Genomic DNA, 26,155 nt, shown 5'->3' on the forward strand with positions numbered 1-26,155 from the left:
TTTTCGCCCGTCATCGAACAACGTTGTTTTGCGTTTGAAATGAAGATTCATGTTGCACAAGTATAGGACAGTTCTGTCGGGGCAGAAAAAGCAATCTTTTCTCTGACCCGCTGCGACATTGTTCAGGTGGTGGGATACTCCGTGAATACACAGTACTGCGACAAGCTTGTGGGCCTACTGAATATGGGGAAGGGCTTGTCCTGAGAATTGAAGCTTCATCGTCACAGTTTCCGCTTCTGAAACATGTAAATCAGATGACGGGTATTGATTGATTGATTTGTGGGGTTTAACGTCCCAAAACCACTATTTGATTATGAGAGACGCCTTAGTGGAGGGCTCCGGAAATTTTGACCACCTGGGGTTCTTTAACGTGCACCCAAATCTGAGTACACGGGCCAGATGACGGGTAGCCAGCAATAGAAAGTCGCACAGCTTGCTTAATAAAAACGCTTTTCGTTTGCTCTTTTATTGCGGCGTGGTGCCGCAGATGGCTACGTTCTACGTCGGCTTGTTCAGATGAACTTCTAAGTGGTTCTAAGTGGGAAAGGAAAGAAAAGTGAGCCCCATAACTGTCTGCTAGGTATAGAAAAAGAGGCGTGAGGTGGTAAGCATGAGAGCGACGACATATCGAGGGGATAAGAGAGATAGGAAAGATGGAAACACGGTCACAGGAGTCCGAGGACGGGGCACCACTTGCGAGAGCTCTTGTCGGCGTCAGTAGATGGCGTAGAGCAAGTCCAGTCGGTCAGAGCTACACTGTCGTCGAAGGTCGTCGGGGTCAGATGACGTAGGGCGAGCCCAGCCGGCCAGAGCTACGCTGACGCCGGAGATCGCGAGGGCACAACCAGTAGGCACGGAATCCAGCAAGCGAGTCCCCATGAACTTCGGATAAAAATGAAAGAGATATTCATGGTACTGTACTCACGCGTTCGCAGCCAATTTTAATCTAACCGCGCTACCACTCAGTTTTGACGTGTGCTGCCATCTCCCGCCTATACACAGTAAATAACGTCACCTTCGAGATCACCACCGCGTAGCACGTTTTTGTTGTTGTTGGCACGGTTCGGTAGGCTGTCGACAGCCGGCTGTGCCTGCCCGCATGAAATCGTCTAAACCCCACGAACGTGATCGCGTGAGGGCGGCGTCCTTGGGGCAGGCCCCTCTGTCACCACTGGCAGAATGGGTGTGTACGCAAAAAGCGGCGCCGCGGCAAGCTTCACCAGTTTCTAGCGCACGCGGAGCAGCTGGGTACAGCGGCGGCCTCTGCCGATCCGCGCTGCACCCGTTGACAACCGTGCGCGCCCACGGGTTCGCGCGCGCGCGCGCTGACGGTCACCGGCGTGCGTTGTTTTGTCGCAAGTGTTTGTTGTTGTGTCTTGGTGTGTGGTTGTGCCAAATTCGTGGTGATACAATGAAGCTTCCACGATGAAGAGGAACGAGAGTGGAGTATCCCGCTTCGGATCTTTCTTCCGTCGGCGGACGCTGCGGCGGATACGAGACAGCACCGACAACGACGTGAGTTCGCTGCGTGTCTCTGCTCGATCGCGATGCGCGCGCGCATGTGGTTTGTATCAAAACGGCGGCTGGCTTTGGTTCAATGCATCCGCGTATAGCGGCGGCTCATTTTATTTGAGGCAACCCCCCGCTGCAGCTGTCTGTGTGGGCCCGAGCCGGCTCTCTGTTTTAATAGCTGGCACCGTGCCCGGCGCTTTCGGTCGTCCCAGTCGATGCGAGATGTGTGTTGTGACGGCGCCGCAGCCGTGCCGGCTAGATCCGTGCGGCCGTGCATCCCAGCCGTGTTTCGTAACAGATCGCCGTCGATGTGGTAGTGTGCCGTGAACAGGCCTTCAAGAACACGAGAGTCAAACTGCGTAGACAGGAAATAGCTTGCATAATGGATGATGGATAACGAATCAACGAATCGCGACTTCATCTAATACACGCGCGCAATTGACTTGTCACCGCTGTTCTTAATTCGAGTACTACAAGCGTGGTGACCGCAGCTTGTTCTTCTCGTACCACTTGATTTCGAGCGTGCGCAAACTAGTCTGATATGCGTGCGTCACGTTTGAATCAGCCTTCCCCGCCCACCTTTCTGAAAGCGATCTTTCGGTCGCGTATTCCGGTATTTCGGGTTGTTCGTCTTACAAGGGCGTTCAGCTTAAATCAACGCATCCCGCGACACTGTGATGCTCGAAGACAATGGTGACGGAAACGTACGCGATTCGCAGAAGGCTGAACAAATCACCCACCGGAGCAGTGGCGAGTACCTTGTTCATATTTCACTTTCTTTGCTTGTCTCGTTTGGGGAATTTCTCGCTGGAATGATGGGCATTTTCCGCTGCAAGCCATTGGAAAGTTCTCGTCGCACGAAAGCCGTACGGTTAGTTCACGCGCGGTTTAAATAAAATGCGAAAAATAAATTGTAAATAATTTTTCAGTTTCGTGTTCGTTGATTTGTTAGATGCTTGTATGTTAATTCCAAGAGTGGCGGTGCACAGATAATACAGCATAAACTGTGCCGAATGCTTTACGCTTGCGAACGTTTGCAACTGTGCAATGACAATGATCCTTCACTCCAGGAAACGAGCTCAGTTGCTTACACTATTGTATGCAACCTACATGAAAAAAAAAAAAAAGAAAAGCTTGACACGGGTATCGTGTACATCTGGTTCACAGCATTGTTTTTATTATTTCCGAACTACTGTAAAACATCGTCATCGGGAGCTCGACTAACATTTCTTTTTGCTTACGAACGAATATTGTTTAACAGTTTCACTTCTATTGCTGTAGTGTACATGCAATACAAATATTTGGATATCCCAGATTTGTCGTCCGATAAAGTGTAGCATTTGAGCTTTGTTAGACAATACGAGACAGTCAATAAAGATATCACGTTAAAGTCAATAATGACATCGTGCTAATTTTTCCTGTAAAAATAAATATTTTCGTGCTTAACTTTGTGTGATGTAATGAAATTCGTAATGCAAGTGATCGCAAGCTCACGTAATGCAAGCGCACGCGTGCTGTTACGCTATATATGAATGCCGTGAAAGCAGTATAAGCAAATGGCGTCAGTGGTTTCATGGTATAATACTCGCCTGCCACGCTGGTGACCCGGCCCCGCCGCGGTGGTCTAGTGGCTAAGGTACTCGGCTGCTGACCCGAAGGTCGCGGGTTCGAATCCCGGCTGCGGCGGCTGCATTTCCGATGGAGGCGGAAATGTCATAGGCCCGTGTGCTCAGATTTGGGTGCACGTTAAAGAACCCCAGGTGGCCGAAATTTCCGGAGCCCTCCACTATGGCGTCTCTCATAATCATATGGTGGTTTTGGGACGTTAAACCCCACAAATCAATCAATGCAAGTGATCAATAATTTTAAAAGCTGCTTTGGCCACATTGCAAACTTGGTGTGCAATGTGGCAGGTGACAATTACTGTTGAGGGTTGCATAAAAAGATAGCCGTGTCTGTTTACTTACCGCAACACTGGTGCTCGCGCTTTGTCAGTGTTGTCTATAAACATGAACAGAAATTCCAGAGTGAAAGTTACGCCATATCAAAGTTGAATTACCGCGTCTATTGCATTGGCAAAATGGGCAATGAAAAGACTGCTGCCTGAAAACGATGCTTGGAAACAGCACTCCGGCCGTGTAACCACTGGCATATGAGACTTCGATCGAAAAATATTTAGAATACCCAGCTGTAGTATGGGATCCCTATACCGTGCCTAGCATTAAAAAAAAATTGAGGGGTTTAAATAAAATCTATGTTTTTTTATATAATTGTTACAGCTGGCAGACGTCACCTTCACGAGGCGTTTCAACTATTACCGCAGAAGGCCTAACTTGAAAAAAAAATGAAAATGCGGTATGGAAAGGCTCTAAACATATGTCTTCCCAATCGATGCGCAATTACAAGGCATTGTAAGCCAAACCACCACCTGAATGGGCAGTACACTCGTGGCATTAAAAAGAAATGAGATTTGATAAATCTCGCACACACACGCACACTTTCCCCCCCCCCCCAGAACAGCAGCAGGTCAGTCGAACTGTCTGTTGACTAGCCGGTATAACAGAATGTACTACAAATTCATTTTTAAATACACTCTGTAAGCTGCTCTAAACTCATACTTTTTCCTACAGTTATTTCTTTTAGAGTTTTGTTTATTTTGACCTATTAAAAAGAGCGTAGAAGGATGAATTCGGCTGTAACAATGTTGTTCTTTGTGTTCAATGGTTTCTCTGATAACTATGCCTTCGTTCCACTGTTAGTTGTTTTTGTACCATTGTTTTGCTTTTACAGTTAAGCATTTCATTGTAAGGAATAGGTGTTTCTCTGTTTGCAGCAGTAATTAATTTGGTCACTATGTCTTTGTAACTCTGTAGTTATTGTTTAGTCAGATAAAATTATGTATATCCCCTCCTGCTTGTGGCTTGGAACGCAAGCTGGCAGCGTGTAATAAAAAAATAAATATCTGTGAAGTATAGCTGTAAGCGAATAATAACAAAATTAAACGCACACTGTTAAATTAATGAACTATTTTGTAGATATTGCATTATCAGTCATCGTCACCAGCGTTTGTTGGGTTCACGGCGGCGAAAAGGTGCAAATGCACATTCACTAAGTAAAAAGAAAAGCGTGGCTCTCAATTTTCTTTTTTACAACAAGTGGAGCTTTCGGCTAGGCTAGCTGTTTCCCCTATTCTTGGTTTTGTTTACCTGCGCTTGGTCTTCATTCAGGGCGGGGATGGCGTCAGTTGGCGAGGACATACCGTGTCGCCATCGCGCGGAATTATCGCTGCGGCGTGCAAAGTTGTATTGCGCGGCCAGCCATCAACCGCTTAGCTGCCACTTTCGTGGCTCCTTCTGGTTGTTCTTTTTTTTTCATTCGATGCAATTTCTAAATAAATCACAGTGTCATCAATCTTAGACAGCGTTATAAGACACGGTAAAGAACTGTTCAGACGAGTTCACTGCCGTTGTCGTCTGCTGCGGTCACCGATGGATTTTTGAAAAGCTGTTTAGGCGCAATAGCATGCTTGTAGTAAAGAAATACAATTAGAGGACGCTCGAGCTTCGCCTTCATGAGTAGATGGCGATAACGTAATCGGGCCTCGTTCGCATCTCCTTCTGAAATGCTATAGCCCGATTCGGTTTTCGAACGTGCTGTAAGAAACGAACGACTGTGCGCGTAATGGTGGCTGTTTCAAAGTCTTCAAGAATGCCTATCGCAAGCACAACTGTCAATTGCCCTCCGCGCCATAATTGTTCATTTTGCGAACAAGCGAAGGACTGACTGGACGCGTCCGTCGACCAACACGTGAACCTACACGGCTATTCACTTATTTCATGGTTCTGCTGCGGATGCTGATTGAGATGTCCGAGCACCTTGTAATTACTCGGCCTTTAAAACAGCCTCTCGTTGCTCAATTCACGCATTTGGACGCTTGGCGCGATTACACGATTCTGCGACGTAATTTGTGATGCGTCAAGGACACTCCTTCCGCTACGTGACATTCATATAGTATTTTTTTAAAGGTACTTTTAAGAAATATTTTGGCACTAGGGTAGAACGCCTGCCTGCACACGCAGACGGCCTGCCATGGGTTCGAGCCTCATTTAGACCCGGAAATTTCTATTCTTTATTTCATTTGCATCTTTCCCGATTTCGTGGTCACGGACAAGTTAATCATTCTGCGCTCACAACCAACGACGCCGACAACCGCGTCAATGCTGAAATTTGTGCGAAACGAGTTTTATCGCGTGATCATATATACTCCTGCTGTGAGAATGACGTCCAACATGTGTAACACGAGTTGTGTCTATAGGTTTGCATGTGCAAATAAGTCATTTGACACGCAAATGACGTGGCATTCGTGAATGTGTATTCCTATTTAGAATGCATGTTTCCCATCAGAGCACGGCACGTGAGTGGGCAGGCTGTTGCGCACATCATTTACAGCTATCCGCCCAATTTAAGCGAACATACGTGAGCTATATGCGCGTCCGCACGTCCGTGAGTTTCTAATGGCGTAGCTGGGCAACATTTTATGTTTTCCACGCCGTCGATAACTTCGCGCCCAATTTGTAAGCTTATGTAGTTTCTATAACAATGAACGGGAAGTGGGCGCGAAAACGAGTAAGATTAAAGAGGAAAAAACAAATTCGCGTGTTTGGGCCGTCCGCTTCCCTTATTAAGAGCAAGGTAAGATCACGTGACCAACGTAGCATGTCACAACAATAGCAACCCCAGGGCCTCCATGAGCCTATAGCGCCCATATGCGTGCTTGCTCCATGAAATTTGGTTCTCTTTCGCCATACGCACCCCAGCAATTTCGCAAACGGGATGTTTCGGTGTGCAAATTAAACGGGCCAAAGTCATTCGCGGTAATGGTAAAAAAAAACGCATGCATGGTTAATGGGTCAAGTTAAAATTGATGTACATGTTTATAATAAAAGCAAGGTAATTCTTTAGGTCGCTGTATACCATTTACGGGTGTGGTTGGCGCTCTCGAAATTCTGACATACTTCACTACGAAGACATGTAACTTAGAGTTGAAGCCATTAACAAACTTTCTGGATAACATGTTAACCGCGGACGTTGGATGACTTTTGGTGGCAACCCCTGGCGACCAGGACATCGCGCTCGGGGTTTTCACGTGGGGAGCTTGCATGTCTGGTGATATTGAGATGCAAGCATATCAGGTTTGGTGGCACTGCAGAAGTATATTCCTGTATACGTTGACGGGGAAGGTTCAAGGGTTCGTTCTCTAGAAGCAGCCGAGCCTGTGAGGCCCTTCGGGGCTCTTGCTTCGCTATCGCTGTAGTCTAGACAGTTTCTATAGTCTAGGCAGTTTCGCTGCTAAAACCAAACACATCTCACCAAGAAGTTATACTGCGGGCTTAATATTTGTCACGAACATTAGAGAACGTAACTAAACGTGAATGTGATTTAACGTGGGGTTCTTTAATTTCTTAACTCACTGCTCCGAGCATATTGCCCTTCCATTACTTAGTGTGGTGTCGAAGTTCAAGCGTGACTTGAAGATTCGGACGTCGTAGTCACCGTGCACATCCATGCTTCTGGTCATCGACTTGTCCTGTCCAGCTTTCGTGTTCGAGCTAGCGCTCTGTTTTGATCGGGTTAGCACCACTAAGTGGTAGCTCTCAGTACTGTGGCTATATGATAAGGAGGCCATAGAAGCGCTCTCCAGGCCGGCTTCGCCTCTTCTCTCTTCATTAAACAGTATCGCTTTGTCGTAACTTCTCGAAAGCACCCTATTAACGATAAAGAGGAAGGCAGCGTCCTTCCCCGAGGGCTATAAAGGAGGCTACCGAAATTTAATTTATGAAGTCGAGACCGTTTATGTGGCTCGTCGCTCGAAAAAGTCTGCAGCGTGAACACGAGTGGTACTAAATATCCTGCTACAATGATGTCAAGTCACTAGGATTTGTAAATTGTCAACGAAAAAAAAAACTGCGGTAGAAAAAAAATAGATATAAAGAATGTGGCGAAGAATTTCCGTTCTAAAATTGCTCATGAGATTTTTGTCTGCTTTAGAGTACAGCTGTAGCTTTTAGGGGCTCGGTCCTGCATTCAGTGGTGTCGCCATCGGCGGAACTGATAGAGCGAGCGAGGACTAAAAAAATTGCCCGCAGCTTCCCTCGGGGGAACACTGAGGAGGATGCGGACCATGTAATTGGTTAACGGGGTGTTAAAGTGCGACTTACTTGGGTCGATGGCTAAATTGGTTAACGTGGTTGTGAAATGGGGTGTTAAATTGCGACTTACTTGGGTCGATGGCTAAATTGGTTAACGTGGTTGTAGGAGGGGGTGTTAAATGAGTGAACACGTACACACGTATGCGAAAGGGCGGCACTGGTCGAAGGGACGTCGATCATTGTGTTTGTGGATTCGTTGGAATTCATTTCACCGCGACCTTGGACGTCGACGCGCCGTACAAACCAACCGACGAGCGGCAACTGAGCGAGCGAGCGCCGACCTTGAGTATATACACAGCACGACGGCGCATGCACTGTCAGCTGTTGAATGTTCTCGAAGCGCGACGCCACATGCGCGTCCACTGGAGAATCAGGAGAATTGTAGATGTCGAACGCGGTGCGTAGAGGAGGAAGGGTGCACAGATGGTGGAGGAGTGAAGCGCGCGCGGTGTGTAGAGGAGGAAGGGATGCACAGATGGTAGAAGAGTGGGCGACGGCGCGACGGCGCATGCGCGCGCGTCAGCTGTCGAATGTTCGAGAAGCGGTGCGGACGTCGCACTACAAGGCGCGAGTATAAGATGCTCCGCATCTAAAAGAGCGAACAGGTAGTGTCTCGACCCAGTGGCCTCTAAACTCGCTTCCTTTCTCCGTCACGCGCTCTGGCTCCTTGGTCGGAGCTCGGGCGCATGCGGGGCTGGCACGAGCACTTCAGCTGATTTCGCTCGTTGTAACGGGGCCGTTTACATGGTGTGGGCATGTGCGAAAAATCCGCACCTGCCCCCTTATTCTACCCCTACCCGAGAGGCATGAGAGACTGCCCTCAACTGCTCCTCGCTCGAGTCTCAACGGGCAAGACGGGCGTGAGTCGGGACCTCGTCATGCGCTGTCCCAGACTAGGGATGCCGATCATGTAGCGGAATTATACCTTGGCGCACAGACTCTCTTTGGTTTCTTTTTACAATAAATATTTTAATCGTTCTCTCTCCCGGCGTTTCGCTCAGTTCGCGAGGCTGGCATGCAGTGAGTGGTGTGGCAATGAGCAGTTTGTGTGGCTGCATGTAAAGAATGTTACATTGCTACGACTGCGCATAAACAGATCTTCATTGGCGTTGCGCCCCACGAAGCATGCTCTCTCTATATATGAATATTGCTGTCGCTTATATGTTCTGCAATTTCCAAAAAAATAAACCGTTGAGAGGTAAGCACTCGTTTGCTCGCCTCGCTGTGTCCTTGCCTTTTTAGCGCACTGTAACGTTGCAATTACTGTGCAACTTGCCCAAGTATCTGTTTTACTTTGACTAAAGGGAATTAAAGGTACTTATCCTGTAGGCTTTCACCTGCGACCTGCATTACGTTAGCTTGATGAACGTGGTGACATTTTCCCCCTGTGAGAGCGCTGATAGCTCATGGGAATGCCCCTGTAATGGCATGGGGTCGCGATAAGGCCTAGCATCAGAAGCGCCAGATGGGTCATAGACTGCAGGTGTTCTTTACTGCACGCTCGGCCGTGCGGTGGTTACGCTATGCGAGGAATTTTCGAGCCGTTGGCGGATGTCTCCGCGCAGCTCGCTCATCATTTGACATACTGTGTGCTTGTCGCATTGCTGTTATTTTTCGTTGCCGTTGGTTGGCTCACAGATGCCGTGATACTGAATGGCTACGTTACTGACCGCTGCATTCTAATCGCAAATAGCGAAATGCGAGCCGTAAACGTTCGTTAGAGTGCGTAACTATGTGCAGACCGGATTTTTTCGTTCACCACAGGCAGTAAGCGAACGGGCGCCCGTTCTGGCTTCAGCGTTGAATGGGACAATAAGGCTGCTATTCAAGGTATAAGGGCTACGTTGCGACAACAGTGGTTGGTCCTTGGTCGGAGCCGTCACCTGCCCAAGGTGGTCTAGCTTTGTCTGATTTTTTTTTTTCAAGAACGTTCCGATCGAATGAAAAACTATAGAGTACGCGGTCATACTACCGCTGATCTTTTCCCCTCGATGTCATACCGCGTCCTACCAGGATGATGTCAGGATTCTTTTGCTGGAAGTGAGTGTTTGGAGGAATGGGGTGGGGGTGGAATGTGCAGTTACGACAAGTGAGTTCTTTCAGCGGAGCAAGGAGGCGCAGAACTTATGCGTTGTGTTTCGAACATTTCTTCATTTGGGGCAGAGGGCACGCGGAAACTTCGAGGAGGGCAGCACCCCTCCCCCCTTTTCGCGCCTTCTACTGGCGTCACCACTGGCATCCTACAGGGCAGAGCATTATTGTATACGAGACAACAAACTTGATAAACCTTCTGGCCTTATCTGTCGCCAATTTTTAAGTTCAGCGGATGAGTTGTTCCCATTTGGTGGCGACGACTACGCGTTCTCACAGGTGCATTAGCCAAGGAAGTCTTTCGTTTGCCGAGTTCCAAAATTCTAATCGAAGTTTCGTTGTGGCGGTGCCCTATAATGTCAGTCACACTAAAACACAACAATGGCTCACGCTGTAATTCAGCCGATATCATGCACTTTTGGCAATGTGGAGCAGTATTCTATTATTTTTCTCTGTATTGTGTTGTGGACGGTTGACGACTTTTACCAAGAAAACCATTACACCGTGAACGAAAACAGATGGCCTACTCATGAATAACAATACTGTGATCTTTGACATTTTTCTCTTCTGTACTGAGCTAAATGCTACGTCTGTAAATGATTTCAAATAAATGGGTAGCATTGTAACAGTAGCGTAGATCGATTTTTTTTTTTGCGGGTGAGTTGGGGAAGGAGTGGTACTAACGTATACGTGCGCATATATACGTGCACGCTTAGTTGAGAAAAAAATTGGCTCGGGGTTGAACACCCGTTGACCCCTGCCCTCCCCTTACACCATTGTAGTAATGATCAAATAATTATAACAATCATAATACTGATGTACAAGGCAGAACGCTGGAATGGTTGCAAAAGGACGAGAAAAAGACAGGGCATGCGCTGATCCCAGACCTGCTTGTCCCGTGACCTGTCTGTTATGTTGCAATGGGTATAGCTCTTTTCCGCGGCGTTTTCGATACGTGTGTAGATTCTTCGGGAAGCGTTGTCAAACGTTGCGTCGAGCTTCGGTCGATCGGTTGTTTCGCGATGGATCCTCCGTCCGAGCGGCAGAGGTGAACACGCGGCCGGACCCCCACTTCCTGCGCCAACAGGAAGCTCGCGACGACGGGAAGCAGGCGAGAGCAGTAATAATAAGTGTGTGCGCACCGCCAAGGTCGTCTGGACCACTTCGCGCCGGCAGTCGAGGGTCGCTTTTGTGATCGGCACGCGGCTGACTTGAGCTCTCAGGTCTCGGCACAATGGGCATGGGGAACAACCCGTTTCCAACGCATCCGCCGAGATTGCTGTGTCTCAGAAACGTCGGAATCGGCGAGTGCAGCTTATCATTCATCGTTACATGCAAGCTGACGATAATGACCGGGGAATGTCTTCTCGTAAGTGCTTGCGTGGAGCACCGCGGAGAGAGAGGTAAATGGAGAGGAAAAACAGGGAGGTTAGCCAAGCTTTGGCTCGGTTGGCTACCTTATACCTACACGGGAGAGGGAATAATAGAAATAAAAAAAAAGAAAGAAAGAAGAAAAGATGATCTCGCGATGTTTGTTCACAAGCGCTTGTGAAGTCCGGCACGTGCTCCTCAAGAAGCACAAAAGAGCTTTGTTGGCCTTACGCGTATATGCGTGACCGTCGGCCAAGGTCCCAAGATCTTCTTTTCTGCAAGTGGTCTTAAATCTAGGTGACGGAGCTTGGCTTCCATACCATGTCGTTGAGTACCGTGTGATAGGCAGTGGGATGGAATTTGTCAGACCGTCTCCTCGGAGGCGCAAATGTTGCATGTCACACTGCTGGTCATTCCAATGAGACGCGAAGACGCATTCGTAAATACCACGCCCAACGGCATGCGACACAGCAATGTTTTATCGCGCTGTGAGAGCCCGGAAGGCAAGTGAAGTTGCAAGTTTGGGTCGATCGAATACAGGTGCGTGTTGGAGAACTCCCGCGTGTTCCATTGTAGAAACGTGACACGGTGAGCAAGCGATTGCAGTCGTCGGGCAGCGTCCGTTTTCAAGAGTGGTATGGGCGTCCGCAGGTATTGGTCATGAGCAGATCGAGCAGCTTCATCCGCGTGGTCTTTGCCGACAATTCTGCAATGACTCGGCAACCACTATAATACAATATTATGTCCTTCTTCGAGCGCTTGGTGGTAGTCGTGCCTTATCTCATACTGATTGTTCGTGTGATCCATGCCGTAAAGCGAACCGTAACGTTTGTAAGGTTGAGCTCGAGTCGCGAAAGATGGCCCATTGATTAGGTGGCTGCTGAAGAATGTACCTGACCGCACCTTGAAGCGCTGCGAGTTCCTTTGCTGTCGACGTCGTGAAGCGAGAGAACTTGTAGCAGTATGTTATACCAGGTGGAACAACCACTGCTCCTGTAGAGCTGTCGGAATTAGTGGAGGCATCGGTATAAATATGCGTGCAGTCCAAGTAAATTTCGTCCAACATACGCTAAGTCTACTGCTTCAGGGCTAGTGGCGACATGCGTGCCTTCTTAACCACTCGAAAACCAATAAGTGCTCGCCAGGTTAACGGAGACTCCACAACGCAGATGCTGAAAGCATCGCAGGTTTGAAGCGAGGGGAAATATGTCGTGGTGTTTCGTCACAATACCGCAGAACGAAACATGGGGCCTCCGTGCTCGCAAACACGTCAAATGATGACACGAAAGTCGTGATAAATGCCGAATGTGCGCTCTCAGCGTCTCCACAATGATGTACGTTGTCACCGGCTGTTGTGCGATAGCGATAGTTGCAACTGCTGATGAACATCTTGGAATTGGCCAAGACATGTCCGAAGTGCTTGGGATTTCACGCTCTGTAGTGCACCGATGTTAGTCTCGCACGTATTGCCCAGTGCAAGAAGGCTGTACCAGAGAAATCTGAGAAAGAGGGCTGTATAAAGCTGCAGCATGGAGTGCATGGAGGGGCCCCATGTTTTTCCGGCCACGAACTTAAAATACATTCTCAATGTCAATGAGCTTTTTTTTTTTTCACATATGCGATATGTTGACTACAGGCTAGGTCGCGATCTACGATAACACCTAGGAATCTATGGCTCTAGGAATCTATGGCTGCTCTTATATGCGATTGATTAGCCATCGATGCTCACTGGGTAGAAGGACATCGGTTTCAATCAATCATGATTTATTTCAGCTTCAAAGACATTCAGTGGAGCTTGGTGGGTACGGACAAAAAGCCATAGATGAGGCTTGACAGGGTCCGTACCCCCGGGCTTGGCAAACGTGGCGTACAGAGTGGCGTACAATCGTGACGTACAAAGGCAAAAACGGGCACATAACAGTTATCTTCATTGCAACAACATAAGCGAGCTAGTGGAACTGAAAAATGTACACAATAAAGAGAAAAGGCACTGGTACAGTATACAGAGAAAAGGCACTGGTATACGAGAAAAGGCACTGGTACAGTATACAGAGATGCACTCGTTCAAAATGAAGGGGGAGAGAGAGATTCACAGGTACATTTTATCATCATACACATGCGAATTGAGTACGCGGAAGTGTTACTTATGTTTTTCGGATATGTTAAGTAGTAGCGGTAGCTGATATTTCAACATCTGTGTTGCGTAATTGGTTCGTGGTCTTGGTAATCTCCAGACTTCACGAGTCCTCAAAATTCGCACATGTTCAGCGCGAGTTAGCGCCGACAATTCTGTGAAAAATGTGTCGTTATTTTTTATAGCCGACTTATAGCGATTGTTTAAAATTGTGTGATATAGCTCATGTACTGGGAATAAGTGCAGAGCCTTGAAAATCGGTTCCGTGTGGGCATCGTATGCGGCACTAACGATGTTACGAATGGCTTTCTTTTGAAGTTTGTGTAATTTCTGAACGTTGGTTTTGGTGGTCGTGCCCCAGACTAAGTGACAATAAGATAAGTTAGACAAAAATAGTGATTTATAAATTAACAATTTTATGTTTTGAGGCAGGACGTAACGAAACTTTGACAATATACCTACAGTTTTTGAAAGTTTATTTAAGGTGGCATTCACTTGATCTGTCCACGTCATATGCTCTTCAAAAATGACTCCCAGGCTTTTAGCAACGCGTGATAATTCTATAGTTGATGTACCTAACTTTAGACTGTTTGTGATGCCCAGTGTTTTGTTTTGAGGCCGAAATATAACAGCTTTCGTTTTAGCCGCGTTTAGGTTCAAAGAGTTGGCGATACTCCAAGTGTGAATTTTATTTAGGACGACGTTGCCTTTTTCAATGAGGTTTGAAGGGTCACGTCCTGTAATAAAAACACTTGTATCATCTGCGTAAATGATAAATTTAGTATTAGCACAAATATTTACTATATCATTCACATATAAATTAAAGAGCAATGGGCCCAAAATGCTACCCTGAGGTACACCAGCCTTAATTGGTTTGAATTCGGATACAAAACCATTAATAGTGACTTGCTGGTGGCGATGTTTAAAGTAAGAAATTATAAGTTTTAAGAAAGTGCCTCTAAAGCCATAATGCTGCAGTTTCTCAAACAAGGAATCGTGGTTAATTGAGTCAAATGCTTTTGAGTAGTCAATGAATATGCCTAGTGTACAGAGATGATCTTCGAAAGATTGTAAGATAAGCTCCTTTTGGCGTAATAGAGCCATCTCAGTGGAGCATCCCTTCCGGAAGCCAAACTGGCAAGGCGTAATAATGCTATGCTTCGTTGAAAAACTGGACATGCGTTTATATATCAATTTCTCAATGCATTTAGAAAAGACTGGAATAATTGAAATTGGCCTGTAATTGGAGAAATTATTGATGTCACCACCCTTGAATATTACAGTTACCTTTGACATCTGTAGTTGTTTGGGAAATGTGCCAACAGAAAACATGAGGTTAATAACATGTTCCAGAATTGGTGCGATAATATCGATTACAAATTTTATAGGTCTGATTTGGAAGTCATGAACATCCGTACACATACTGTTTTTTAGTGACAAAACAGATGTTATAATTTCATGCACAGTAGTCGGACACAAGAATGCGCTTTTCTGTATCGGTGCTGTTAAATATTGAATGCAATTCGGATCGTGCTTACTATTCACAAGTGATGTGAAAAAGTCGTTGAAGGAATTCGCCAAGCGTGCATTCGTTAATTCTTCGCCGTTACTATTAATTGATAAAGTGGATTGTTCTTGGGGGTCACCGTGTAGCACAGTGTTCAATCGTTTCCACATAAGGTGTGGCTTTTTAAGGACTTCTGGGGTGAAAAGATTGCTTAAGTAAATTTGTTTCGCTTCTCGGAGCTGTTTGTTCAGTTGGTTCCTGAAGCGCTTAAAAGCGTGTAAATCTGTTAAAGCTCTTGTTTTCATAAAGATCTGATACAGTTTGTCTTTTTCTTTCATGCTCTTGAGGTGTTCCCCGGTGACCCATGGCTTACGGGCTTTCCGAGCTCGTTTCGCTAATTTACGTGGAAAACATTGTTCATACGCTGCCTTAAAAACATTTATGAACTCATTGTACGCTGTCTCGGGTTCATCAACTTCTAATACTTTGCCCCAATCTGTTACACGCAAATGAGAGCGAAAGTTATTCAGCGTGAAAGAGTTTATCTGTCTGTAAGATTTAGTGGACGGGTGTCGTGACACAGTGGAGGGTTTTGTTTGCGCCGATAGTAGATAAATGGGTAGGTGGTCGCTCACAGAAGAACTGATGACGCCAGAACTAAGATGCTCGGGTGAAATATTTGTAATAAAGACGTCTAGTAGTGTCGAAGAAGTTGGTTGTATTCGTGTAGGTAGACTGATTGCATTAATATAACTGTTCGCGTCCAAGATCCTAGAAAGTTCATCATGACTTGTTGATTGTTGCAAGCAGTCTATGTTTATGTCACCTCCTAGAATGACAGTGCTGGCATCATCATTAAAATAACTAAGGTAACTATCTAAAAATGTGAAGAAATTTGACACACTCGCATGAGGTGGACGGTACATAACGCTGTACACTTTAGCACCATTTTTGACAGTGAGAACCTCAAAATCAGCAGTGGCTCTTGAAAATTCTTCCACAATAACACAATTCATGCCATTTTTCACTAACATCATGACCCCGCCTCCTTTTTTAAAGCTGCGGTTTACGAAGAAAGAAGTATATCCTGGAATTTTGATCACTTCTGTAGCATCGCGATACCATGTCTCGGTAAACATCACGATCTCGAACTGAAAATCCATGCGCGATAACAAACATTGTATTTCTTCCTCTTTATTTCTAGCAGACTGTGTGTTAATATGCAGTGCAGAAAATGAATATTTGTTTTGTGACAACCTGCAAATTTCCGAGACCGACAAAACTCGGTTTTCCATATTTCATATCGGAAACGGTATGTACGTACTCGACTTACTCTATCTTATCAAGGTCGCTGAGCTTCGTGACGCGTAGGACACGTGACGACTCATTTTTCCTTGCAAAGATTTTGCCCTCTTTCGTCCAGCAGAAACGCCAGTTTTTGTCATTTTTCTTGCAAATTGTTTTTCCGAGAAGCACTTTCAATGCGGGACACAGGTGCTCGTTTATGAAGATAGGATGGCGTTCCTGGTGTCCGATGTCGGCCGTGGTCAAACGTTTCTGTCGTGTTTTTTCAAGCAAGGCATTTCGTTTTGAGCGGCTATGAAACTGCACTACAATATTTTGTCGTGAAGCGTCCCGTGTTGGTACACGGTGGCAAGCCTCAATGTCACTTTCGGAAACAGGTTCATTTACTGAATTTCCAATAGCTGCAAGTACGCTTTTCAGGTTTTCGTTTTGTGTCATGGGAACACCCTTAATCTCAATGTTCCTATTTCTAGAGTACTGTTCTAGTTGAGTGATCCTAAGTTCATTCTCAGTCACTTTGTTTCTTAGAAGCGCGCATTCATCCGTGAGGGAGCTGTTGGCTGCCTTCAATTCGGCATTTTCAGTTTCAATTTTTTTCAGCTGGTTTGCCATATCCTCAAAAGCATTATTCATGAAATCAAGGGAAGTTTTGATCTCACGATGCTCCTTCCGCAGCTCCCTCTCGAGCGACTGACGCATCTCAGTCAGGTCATGTCTTAAATCCTTCACAAGTTTGTACACCTCTGAGCGGGATAAGGTCATGGCAAAAGACAGTACAATACACTTGGATGGCAGCAGCAGCGACAGTAAAAAAAAAAAAAAAAAAAAATTACAAAAGAATTTCAGACCTGCGATCAGTAGAAAGGTAGGTATAAGCGACGTTCCAAGACTGCCGCCGCTGCTGCCAAGTGAAGGACGTCGGCCGATGATCCTCTTGAAATACTTGTGAGCCCTGGCGGCACAGTCGCTCCCTGAAGTGACGTCACAGACGATTGTGACCGACGCCGCCCTTCCGGAAAAGAGCGAAAGATGTTGCCACCAAGACAAGCTTCACGTGCGTGTCGACGATAGTATCTGCGATCAGTAGAAAGGTAGGTATAAGCGACGTTCCAAGACTGCCGCCGCTGCTGCCAAGTGAAGGACGTCGGCCGATGATCCTCTTGAAATACTTGTGAGCCCTGGCGGCACAGTCGCTCCCTGAAGTGACGTCACAGACGATTGTGACCGACGCCGCCCTTCCGGAAAAGAGCGAAAGATGTTGCCACCAAGACAAGCTTCACGTGCGTGTCGACGATAGTATCTGCGATCAGTAGAAAGGTAGGTATAAGCGACGTTCCAAGACTGCCGCCGCTGCTGCCAGGTTTGTGGCGTAAATGCCGCTTCTGCGCATTTTCCAGTAGCTATATAGCTATATAGTCAAACCTTGCTGCTGAAGGTATATGCCGATGCCAATGTTGCCGCCTTCTGTATTCTTGCACGCACTTGAGGCCGTGTGACGCCGGACGTCCAGATGCAGATATTATCAGCGTAGAGAGATATATTAGCTGTTTGTGGCAGCGTTTTGGCGAGCCCCACCAGAAATAGGTCGAAAAGAGTCGGGCTCAACACGCTACCGTGTGGCTGGGCGCGACTTGTGAAATGCTTATTCGTGGGCCCATATTCTGTTAGGACGAACATGCGTCGATTTGTGAGGTAGGTTTTTAACCACCGAAAGACGTGCCCTCCAAGTTCTGCTGGTTCGAGAGCATTGAGAACGGCTTCATAAGTCGTGTTATCATAGACAACTTTCATTGTTACCGACAGCCACTTCTTAGCTTTCCTCCGCTGAACGGAGGTCATTAAGTGAATGACGCTATCGATTGAAGTCCGACCCCGTCGAAAGACAGCAATAAAATCAGGATAGATGTTGCAGTTTTCTAGGTACTATTTCATGCGTGTTAGCAGCATGCTGTCCATGACCTTGCCGACGTAGCTTGCTAGTGACTTGGGCCGGTATGATGCCAGATCCAACGGAGACTTTCCAGACTACGATAATGGCTTCAGGCGGCTGCACTTCCACTCGTCGGGGACTGCGTCATCACGCCAAGATTGATTGAAAATGTCCAGGAGACAACGCTGTGTATTTCGGCCCAGGTGACGCAAGGCAGCATGAGTCACTCCATGCGGACCTGGGATGACGAGTGCCTGCACGTGTTCAGTGCTGCATGGATTTCTTCCATAGTGAATGGAACCTCCATTTGCTGATCTCGTGCAACCGGAACGCCATGTGGCCACAGGTCAGTCGGTATAGAGATGTCGCCAGTAGTCTTCGCACAAAATTCACCAGGAACCTCAAGCTTTGAGTGACGTTGATGTAGCGCTAGCGCAGCGAAGGGATGACACTGTTCTGAATGGGAGTGAATGCCTTGAAGACTCTCCCATATGGAGGGCAAAGACTTCCGAGGTTCTAGCGATTCACAAAATCTCATTCCGGAAGTTTGTGCATTCGACGCTGGATTTTTTTTCTGAATGCGTCTGGATTCTCTGAAGTCATAGATGGATTTCGTGCGTCCGTATCGTCTTTCGCACGAAGTTGCTCCAACTCTTGGTCGAGTGTGGTACGTCTCGATTCTTTCGAACACATCTTCGTAGAAGTCTCCATCGCACACCGAATCACTTCCTCAATTAGTGATTCCGGTGATTCGTGCATGCACTTTTTGCCCTCCACTGATGTCTGATACGCTTCCCAGTCAATGTCTTTAATGTCTAGAAGAACCGTCCAGACCTCTTACTGACGCGTACGTGGGGATACGTACGGTCACTGCTGTGAGTTTCAATATATGTGAACTTTCGTGACAATACTATGTGACACTAATGTCAAGTTCAGACAACTACTATAAGCCACTTCTCGGAGATAAGTCTTGCTGCCGTCGTTCAGCACCCGAAGTCCGAGCTCTGACGCAAGATCAACAGGGTTCGTGTCTGTTCCATTTGTCCTGATGCTTCCTGAGTAGATGATGGGCTTTGAAGTCGGCCATCAATATCCAAGGTGTTCCATGGAGTCGTTGCAAATATATCATTTAATATCTGTTGATCAAGTTGACGTTACGGGGGTATGTATGCGCCTATCAGCATAAACGACATCATTTTGACATGTATACACACATGTAGTGATTTTTATCGTGAGGATATACTCTTTGGCGAATATATGTGAGCTCTTTGCGGATGTACCCAGCAACTTGACTTCGCTCAATGCACGATGAAGAAACGAATGATTCATAGTATGACAGTCTAGGTATTATCAAAAAATGTGGTTCACAAGTGATGATGATGAGAAACTTGTTCTGAAATACGAGCTGTCTGAATTCAAACATTCTTGATTGCAGACCTCCGGCGTTTTACTGAATTGTGGAATCGCGCTGGGCTTGTTCTCCGAAATGCGGATGTGTTGTATGGTGCGCCATCTTGTTACTGCAGGCCAGCAAGAACTGGTTCTAATGTCCAAGACTTGCAATGCGCATTTAGTGGCAGGTATCTGCAGACTAGCCAGGAGAGTGCAGGTAACACTCATCAACGACCTCAAAACAGAAAAAAAAACTTGTGCCTCTAACTTCTTGCTAAGGACGTCGCCGTTATCGACCGTCAATGCTGTGGTTCCGTAAGCACGTGTGCCCGTGGTGAGGCGGGCCAGTCAGAGTCGGATGCTCTCTTTTGCCAGTATCTTTCGGCACCTCTGGACGTATCACACCTGGCGGCGGCGACTGAAGAGGCGGCGTATGTGAAAGCACATGCGGCGGACTGTTTTCTATTTTCTTCGAGCACCGCCGTCGACGGGAACGCCGTCCTTGAACAATCGTTACCGCTTCCTTTCATGAGGATCCGTCCTCCACCATTTGCCTCAGAATGCTCCTCTCCTTCTTGAGTACTGGGCAGTCTTTGGATGAGGCATCATGGTATCCGCTGCAGTCGCTATACTTCAAGAGAGTTGCTTTGCAAGCCTCCGATTTGTGGGGTTTGGCGTAACGTGGGCATGCTGGCTTGTTGTTACACACAGCCCTAACATGATTCAGTTTCAAGCAGTTGTGGCACTGTAGGGGCCTTGGGATGTATGGTCGGACAACGGGATGAAAGTGACTAACCTTTACATGATGTGATGGGATGCAATCACTTCTGAAGGTCACCTTAATGCAACGGAATTTGCCAAGCTGGCACAATGGCAATATGTGTGTGATATCATGTAGCTCCCTCTGCCGATAGAGAAGCACCGTGGAATTTCGAATTTAGCGTGTGTCGTCTATATCACGTTGTGGTGCCTACGATGACGTGAATGTATGCCTGCTGCTTCCCTGCAACGACTCCCCCATGCGGACACATTGCACAGCGACATCGCCTCGAACGAAAAGTTGGTTTGCTTCATCTTTGTGCTGCATTTTAAGTGGTGGTATATTAAGTACGTGCTCATCGAAATCCCAGCATTGCGCCTCTCATAATCATATGGTGGTTTTGGGACGTTAAACCTCAGATATTACTAGAGCCCGGCATCGAAAACATGAAATCACTCTAATGCTTTTAGGGGCGAAGCTCCTTAAAGTGGCATCCGTTCGTCCTTCGTAGTAGTGCGTAACATGTCTTACGCTTTCACCTGCAAGGTGGTGCTGATGGGAGATTTCTCTTGTGCGTGGTTGAACAATAAAAAAATGGCAGCGTGCGCGTTAACTAAAAGTCGAATTCTCCTGTCTCTCATTACCCCTCAGAAGCCATTAGCATGTACATTGAGCACTATCTGACAAGAAAGGGTTGCTACGTTCTACTCGCTGGGTGTAACCTCCTTAGTTTTTGAAAGGTTTAGCGAGCGTTGGGCCGCAGTGCCATGAATACCGTGAACTAGTATATACCATGAACTCAAGGTTGTGGGAAGTAGACACGAAGCGCAAGCCGTAAGAAAGTGTGCGGGTGCCACCTCTCGTTTAGTCCTTAGAATCTCCACTGGATGGCAGTGCTTCTATATGCGGAATATATGATAAAAAGATGCGACATGGTGGTACTTGGAAGTGTTGAATAAATAGACGAACGGACACACAGACAGATGCATGGACGGACGCATGGATGGCTGTACGAACGGATGGACGCATGGACGGACGCAGGGGCGGATGCAGGGACGAACGCAGGGACGAACGCAGGGACGAACGCAGGGACGAACGCACGGATGGACGTGCGAATGCACGAACAGGCGCACGCACGGAAGGGCGGATGGACGCATGGGCCGCCACACAAACGCACGCATGTATGGACGGAAGCAAGAACGAATGGACGGACGGATGCTTCGCCCCACTCTCCATCATTCACCCCGTGGATATGGTGGCATTTTTTTGACAATGCTGGCTGACTGACTGTGAATCATCGACTGTAGTCTGTGCGTTCGTGTATGTGTACGTGTGTTCGAGCGTGCGTCATCGTTTTGTTGGAACTAGTGTGCCCCAGACGTACATGAACTCACTCACCGACACTTTAATACAAATGCTTCTTTGCTGCTGGATCTCGTATATAACTCTGTTTTGCTTGAATGTCACTTTACAGAAGGGTTACATTTCCCCCGATGCTTCCTAACAATATTCCACCAGAAAATACTTAAGGCCAACATAAAAAAATATGGAAATAAAACGTACATAGTAAACACAGGCAGAAGTGCACGAAAGCGATGGGCATAAATTTGCCCCTGCCGCCGTTCTGCATAATTTGCTAACAGCGGGTAACAAGAGTCCATCTGAATCATTTATACTTTGTCCACATCCTGTGGCGGAGGTTTCGAACAGCTTTCTCAGAAGGTGCCTCTTGTGCCTGGCGTTGCCGTGCGAGTGAGCCAGCGATGCACGCGGGCTCGCGGCGCATGTTTGCCACGCTGTCGCTTTCGTGCCGGAAAGATGTCCGCGGCCTCGGACGCCTTTGTAAGAGCGCCAGGTATACGCCCACACTTGTTTCATGATTGCCGTGTGCTCGTCCGCGTGAGTGTCGCAGAAAGCGTGAGCCGATGGCGTCGGTTTAATTGCACCGCACAAGTGCTGTTTGAGAATCAGCACAATCGACTGAAAAGAGAAACAAGTAAAAGATGATGATGGCTCTCGCCTTCGAATCGTCTTACGCGAATGCACCAGGCAGAGCGTGGCTTAGATAGCACTCATGAAGGAAAAAGACCCCTCTCCCACCCTTTCCCTTATCGTTCCCCCTCTCAAGAAAAAAAAAAAAAAAGAAATCATTTGGCAGATCCCACGTACCTTGAGAATCGACTTTATGCAACTTTCGGAGGGAAGGTGACCGTGTTGTCGTTCTTACTATTGAGCGACCCATTAGGAAATGGCGCTAAATATATGTACAAACTTTGCAGGCACATGCATATGTTGAACAGTTTCAGATGTATATATTGTAGCCATCTATTATGCGCTTCATCCTCATCTGAACAGCAGTCAATCATCATCATATGTTCTGGCTGACAATCATCTTCTTCGAACGTGCGCTTCATTATCGGGTCCGTTGCGCTTGTTCGTTCCCGAGTTCACGGCCAATAAACCTCGTTACAACCGAGTCGTCATAATATAAGCAGTTCTTTGCCCTAGTTCAACAACGCCAACAGAAACATATAAGATCATTATGGAAGAAGTGGGGCGCGGCACGTAACACGGACTGAAGTAGAGAACGACACAAGTGCACACTCGCAACTGAAATTTTATTGAAGGTGTACATATATACATATATAGCTTACAAAAATTGTCACATCATGAAGTTCTCTCGCCTGACTTCTTCCATAATGAACCGTTACGAACTAGCCCAAATGGCTGTTTTGCTACAGAAACAATTATTGGCAAGACCAGAAGCGATAAAACTGGTATGAAGCGCTGCAGTGCTCGCGAGGATGGTAGCCCTGAACACTGCTACATAAATCGACTTCAGCGCATGTCACCTAACTACAATTGACGCTAACCGGACGTGACTATTATATCATAGGAGTAAATATGCAATGTTCATAAAATAAGTATAGTCAGCATTGCAGTCACAATTGACGTTTCAGGAATACTAGGTCTATTTGAAATGTAGTTCCGAGACCTGGCGTGGCTCTGTGGTTGAATGCTTGATTGCCAGGGAGAATGCCTGGATTTGATTCCTGCTGGGACCCTGCCATTTATTATTTGCATTCGTCGTGTCAACGTTGCTGATAAGGTGTCAATCACCTGTGGCACATATCCGCATACTGGTGGCACATAGCCGCCCGCGCGTATGTGCCACTGTCTCGCCGGAAGTCTTTGACGGCGGACGTGACAAGGCTGTGACATTGTTCATGTTATGAGCAGCGCACTAAATTTGTCAAACCATCTTACCCTCCCATACTAATTTTGGTCACGAGAGCGCCCAGACGTAAGCGGCCAGATAAACACATAGGTACGCAGATAGACGCCAAAAGTGCTTGCAGTATACGTAAAGAAATGCTTCGCATTTAAAACAAACAGTGGTGCACGGGAGTGTTGGCACTGGCGAACACTCCCAAAGATTGTTCTAACACGCACGAATATCCGTAAACGGTGTAGGCAAAATAGAACCACGCAAGGTAACTCGGGTGTCGTGGGTACGCGTCTCTTCTGATTCTCGACAGCGGCTTTTTAGTCCTCTTTAATTTTTCATTACTTATTTATTTCTGCATTCAATTTATAAATAATTGGTTTCCTCATATGCTGTTCTTGGCTTCGTGATGGTTATATATTGTCGTTTGTAAGTAAAGAAGGTATGGGTCCGAGGGTTGTTGTCCGGCATGCAGAAACTTCGGTGGCCAGTGCCAAATTGTTTTCTATAATTGAGACACAGCTTGCTCTCTCCTTTCCCTGGAATATTTTAGGTTTTACTGTGGCGAGGGGCATCTTATAATGATTAGACACAATATTACGGCAGTAACAAAATGAAATAAATTAACTTGAATTAGCGGAGACAGATGGTCGGATGAAATCGGAAAATCGTGTTCGTTGCAAAGAGGTCATTGCTGCGTTGAAATTTTGCAAACTCTGGATATGGCCTCTGGATGTGATTGACGTATTGGTGGGTAGTTCGTATGTGTCACTCAGCGCCCCGGCCTCTATGAGACTCGACAGCCGCGATAGAGTACATTCTAGCCGCGCCGAAACGCCGTAAGGTGACGCTTGATTATTTCTCGAAAGGCGACACTGCTCCCAGCGCATGCAGAACTGGCAAAAGAGGTACAGCAGCCGAAGAAACAGTTCCTAGCTGTAATTTTTCACTACGTGACAACGACTCGTGCGCCCCAAAAAAACTTCTGAAAACCAATCGGAGCATGATGCATGCACGGAAACCGCGATTCCTGACGACATTGGTCCTTGCGTGTTTAACGGGCCTAGACAATATATAGGAGTTGCAGCCCGACGAGACTGGACGACGTTTATTAATGACGCCATGAAAACCAGGTGCTGACTACAGTTTTTCTTCAGTTATAGCATGCGCAAGCTAAAATTCCAACCTCACTGAATAGAGGTCTTTTCCCAGCTGCTGGTGTATACATTTGAAATACCAGGAGGGAGCAATACAGGTGTGCTTTTTGGAAAAGAAAGTTCAGGCAAGGGGATTCACCAAGTTCTTGGTGCAAGCTTGGTCCCTTCTCTGTTCACACGTCGGAAGAACGCGCTCGAAAAGTTCAGAAGCCACAACGAGTTTGACTATACCACTAGACCACTGCATGCTCCATACGCGACAAATTTTCTAGAAGCACTCGCAGTCAGAGTCAATCACTGAAACGGTGGAGTCATCAGCAGAATCAAAAAATGAATTAAACAACAACAACAACAACAACAACAACAACAACAACAACAACAACAACAACAACAACAACAACAACAACAACAACAACAACAACAACAACAACAACAACAACAGCAACAACAACAACAACAAACTGATATTCATCATAGACACCGAATATTCTGTGGGCGACAAGGTAATTATGAGAGACGATTATGTGAACTACAATGTGATTATGAGAGACGACGTATTTGCTCCGGAAAATTTACCTTTTTGTATCTTCAACGTGAACCTAAAGCAAAGTGCATGGGCCTCGATCATTTTCGCCTACATCGAAACCGCGACCTGCGAATGGAGCACTATAACCAATGGACCTTCGTGGAGGGTAGTAAGAAAGAAGGTTTGAGTAAATCACTATGCGGTATACTTTTCGTCCAGCTGTAAGGGGGCAAGTTCAACTGATTGAGATATATTGCTGAAAATTGTTTCCACACCGTGGCAGAGTGACTCCGTTCTCTTCCATTGTATACTCCTTGCTTTTCGGTGGCATTTTTCACTCGCGGACGTGGTTCGCGGATACGAAAGATGTCAACGGCAATGCAACAACTCAAGTTCGCATGTAACAATTCTCGTGAATTTTGGGTGACATATGTGGTATATAATATGACATTTAATGCGCAGAATAATCTTCGTGTCAGTTGAAAATGATAATCAACAGTACCCCGCTATGTCGAGTGTGTATTTTCTGCGTGAAACATCACTTGCACAGAGTTTATTTCAATAAAAAAAATATGGTTACTACGTACATTGTTCTTAATCTTGCATGATAACATGTCCGCGTCAACCCATGTTTCTTTCATTCTGTGCATTTCTTGTGCGTTATGTCGCTACTGCAGAAATCACTCGATGTGTCCTTGCAGTCACGTCAATGTAACGAGACGAACAGATGAAGTAAATCAATATAATTTTTTTGTTCGTCGCAAATTTTCAGCTTTATGTTTCTTATTCTTGCGCAGTTTGCCACGCTGCTGAACAATAAAACTCGGGATCACTACAACTGACCACACTACATTTCTCGTTATGCTGTTCTATAGGTTTATGACCGTCATATTTTTAATTATCACTTTGTTACATGAGGGGTATTTAGTAGGCCTTTCTAAGGTAGTGATTGGCCTGCACGTTTGGCTGTGTTGCACCTTTTCACTAGACAACACTTCGGAGTGCCGCACTCCGAAGTGCTTAACTGCTGAAAGT

At 46.5% G+C, this 26,155-nt stretch overlaps 1 protein-coding gene and 1 long non-coding RNA gene across 2 annotated transcripts in view; one reads left to right on the forward strand and one right to left on the reverse strand.

Moving 5' to 3' along the window:
* Positions 1-1,095: 1,095 nt before the first annotated feature.
* The window catches only part of LOC119170801 (transient receptor potential cation channel subfamily M member-like 2), a 257,355-nt gene continuing 232,295 nt past the window's right edge, over positions 1,096-26,155 (forward strand). The window contains exon 1 of the mRNA XM_075886642.1: positions 1,096-1,515. Coding sequence (XP_075742757.1) covers positions 1,426-1,515 — 90 coding nt within the window. The 5' untranslated portion in view covers positions 1,096-1,425. The remainder of the gene's footprint in view (positions 1,516-26,155) is intronic.
* LOC142796317 (uncharacterized) lies at positions 1,398-18,456 on the reverse strand. The gene is made up of 2 exons (XR_012893740.1): positions 16,978-18,456; positions 1,398-1,867 (listed from the first exon to the last, which is right to left on the reverse strand). It is a non-coding gene; the product is annotated as an uncharacterized LOC142796317 (long non-coding RNA).

The sequence above is a fragment of the Rhipicephalus microplus genome, chromosome 2 (assembly GCF_043290135.1).
Source record: "Rhipicephalus microplus isolate Deutch F79 chromosome 2, USDA_Rmic, whole genome shotgun sequence".
Lineage (NCBI taxonomy): Eukaryota > Metazoa > Arthropoda > Arachnida > Ixodida > Ixodidae > Rhipicephalus > Rhipicephalus microplus.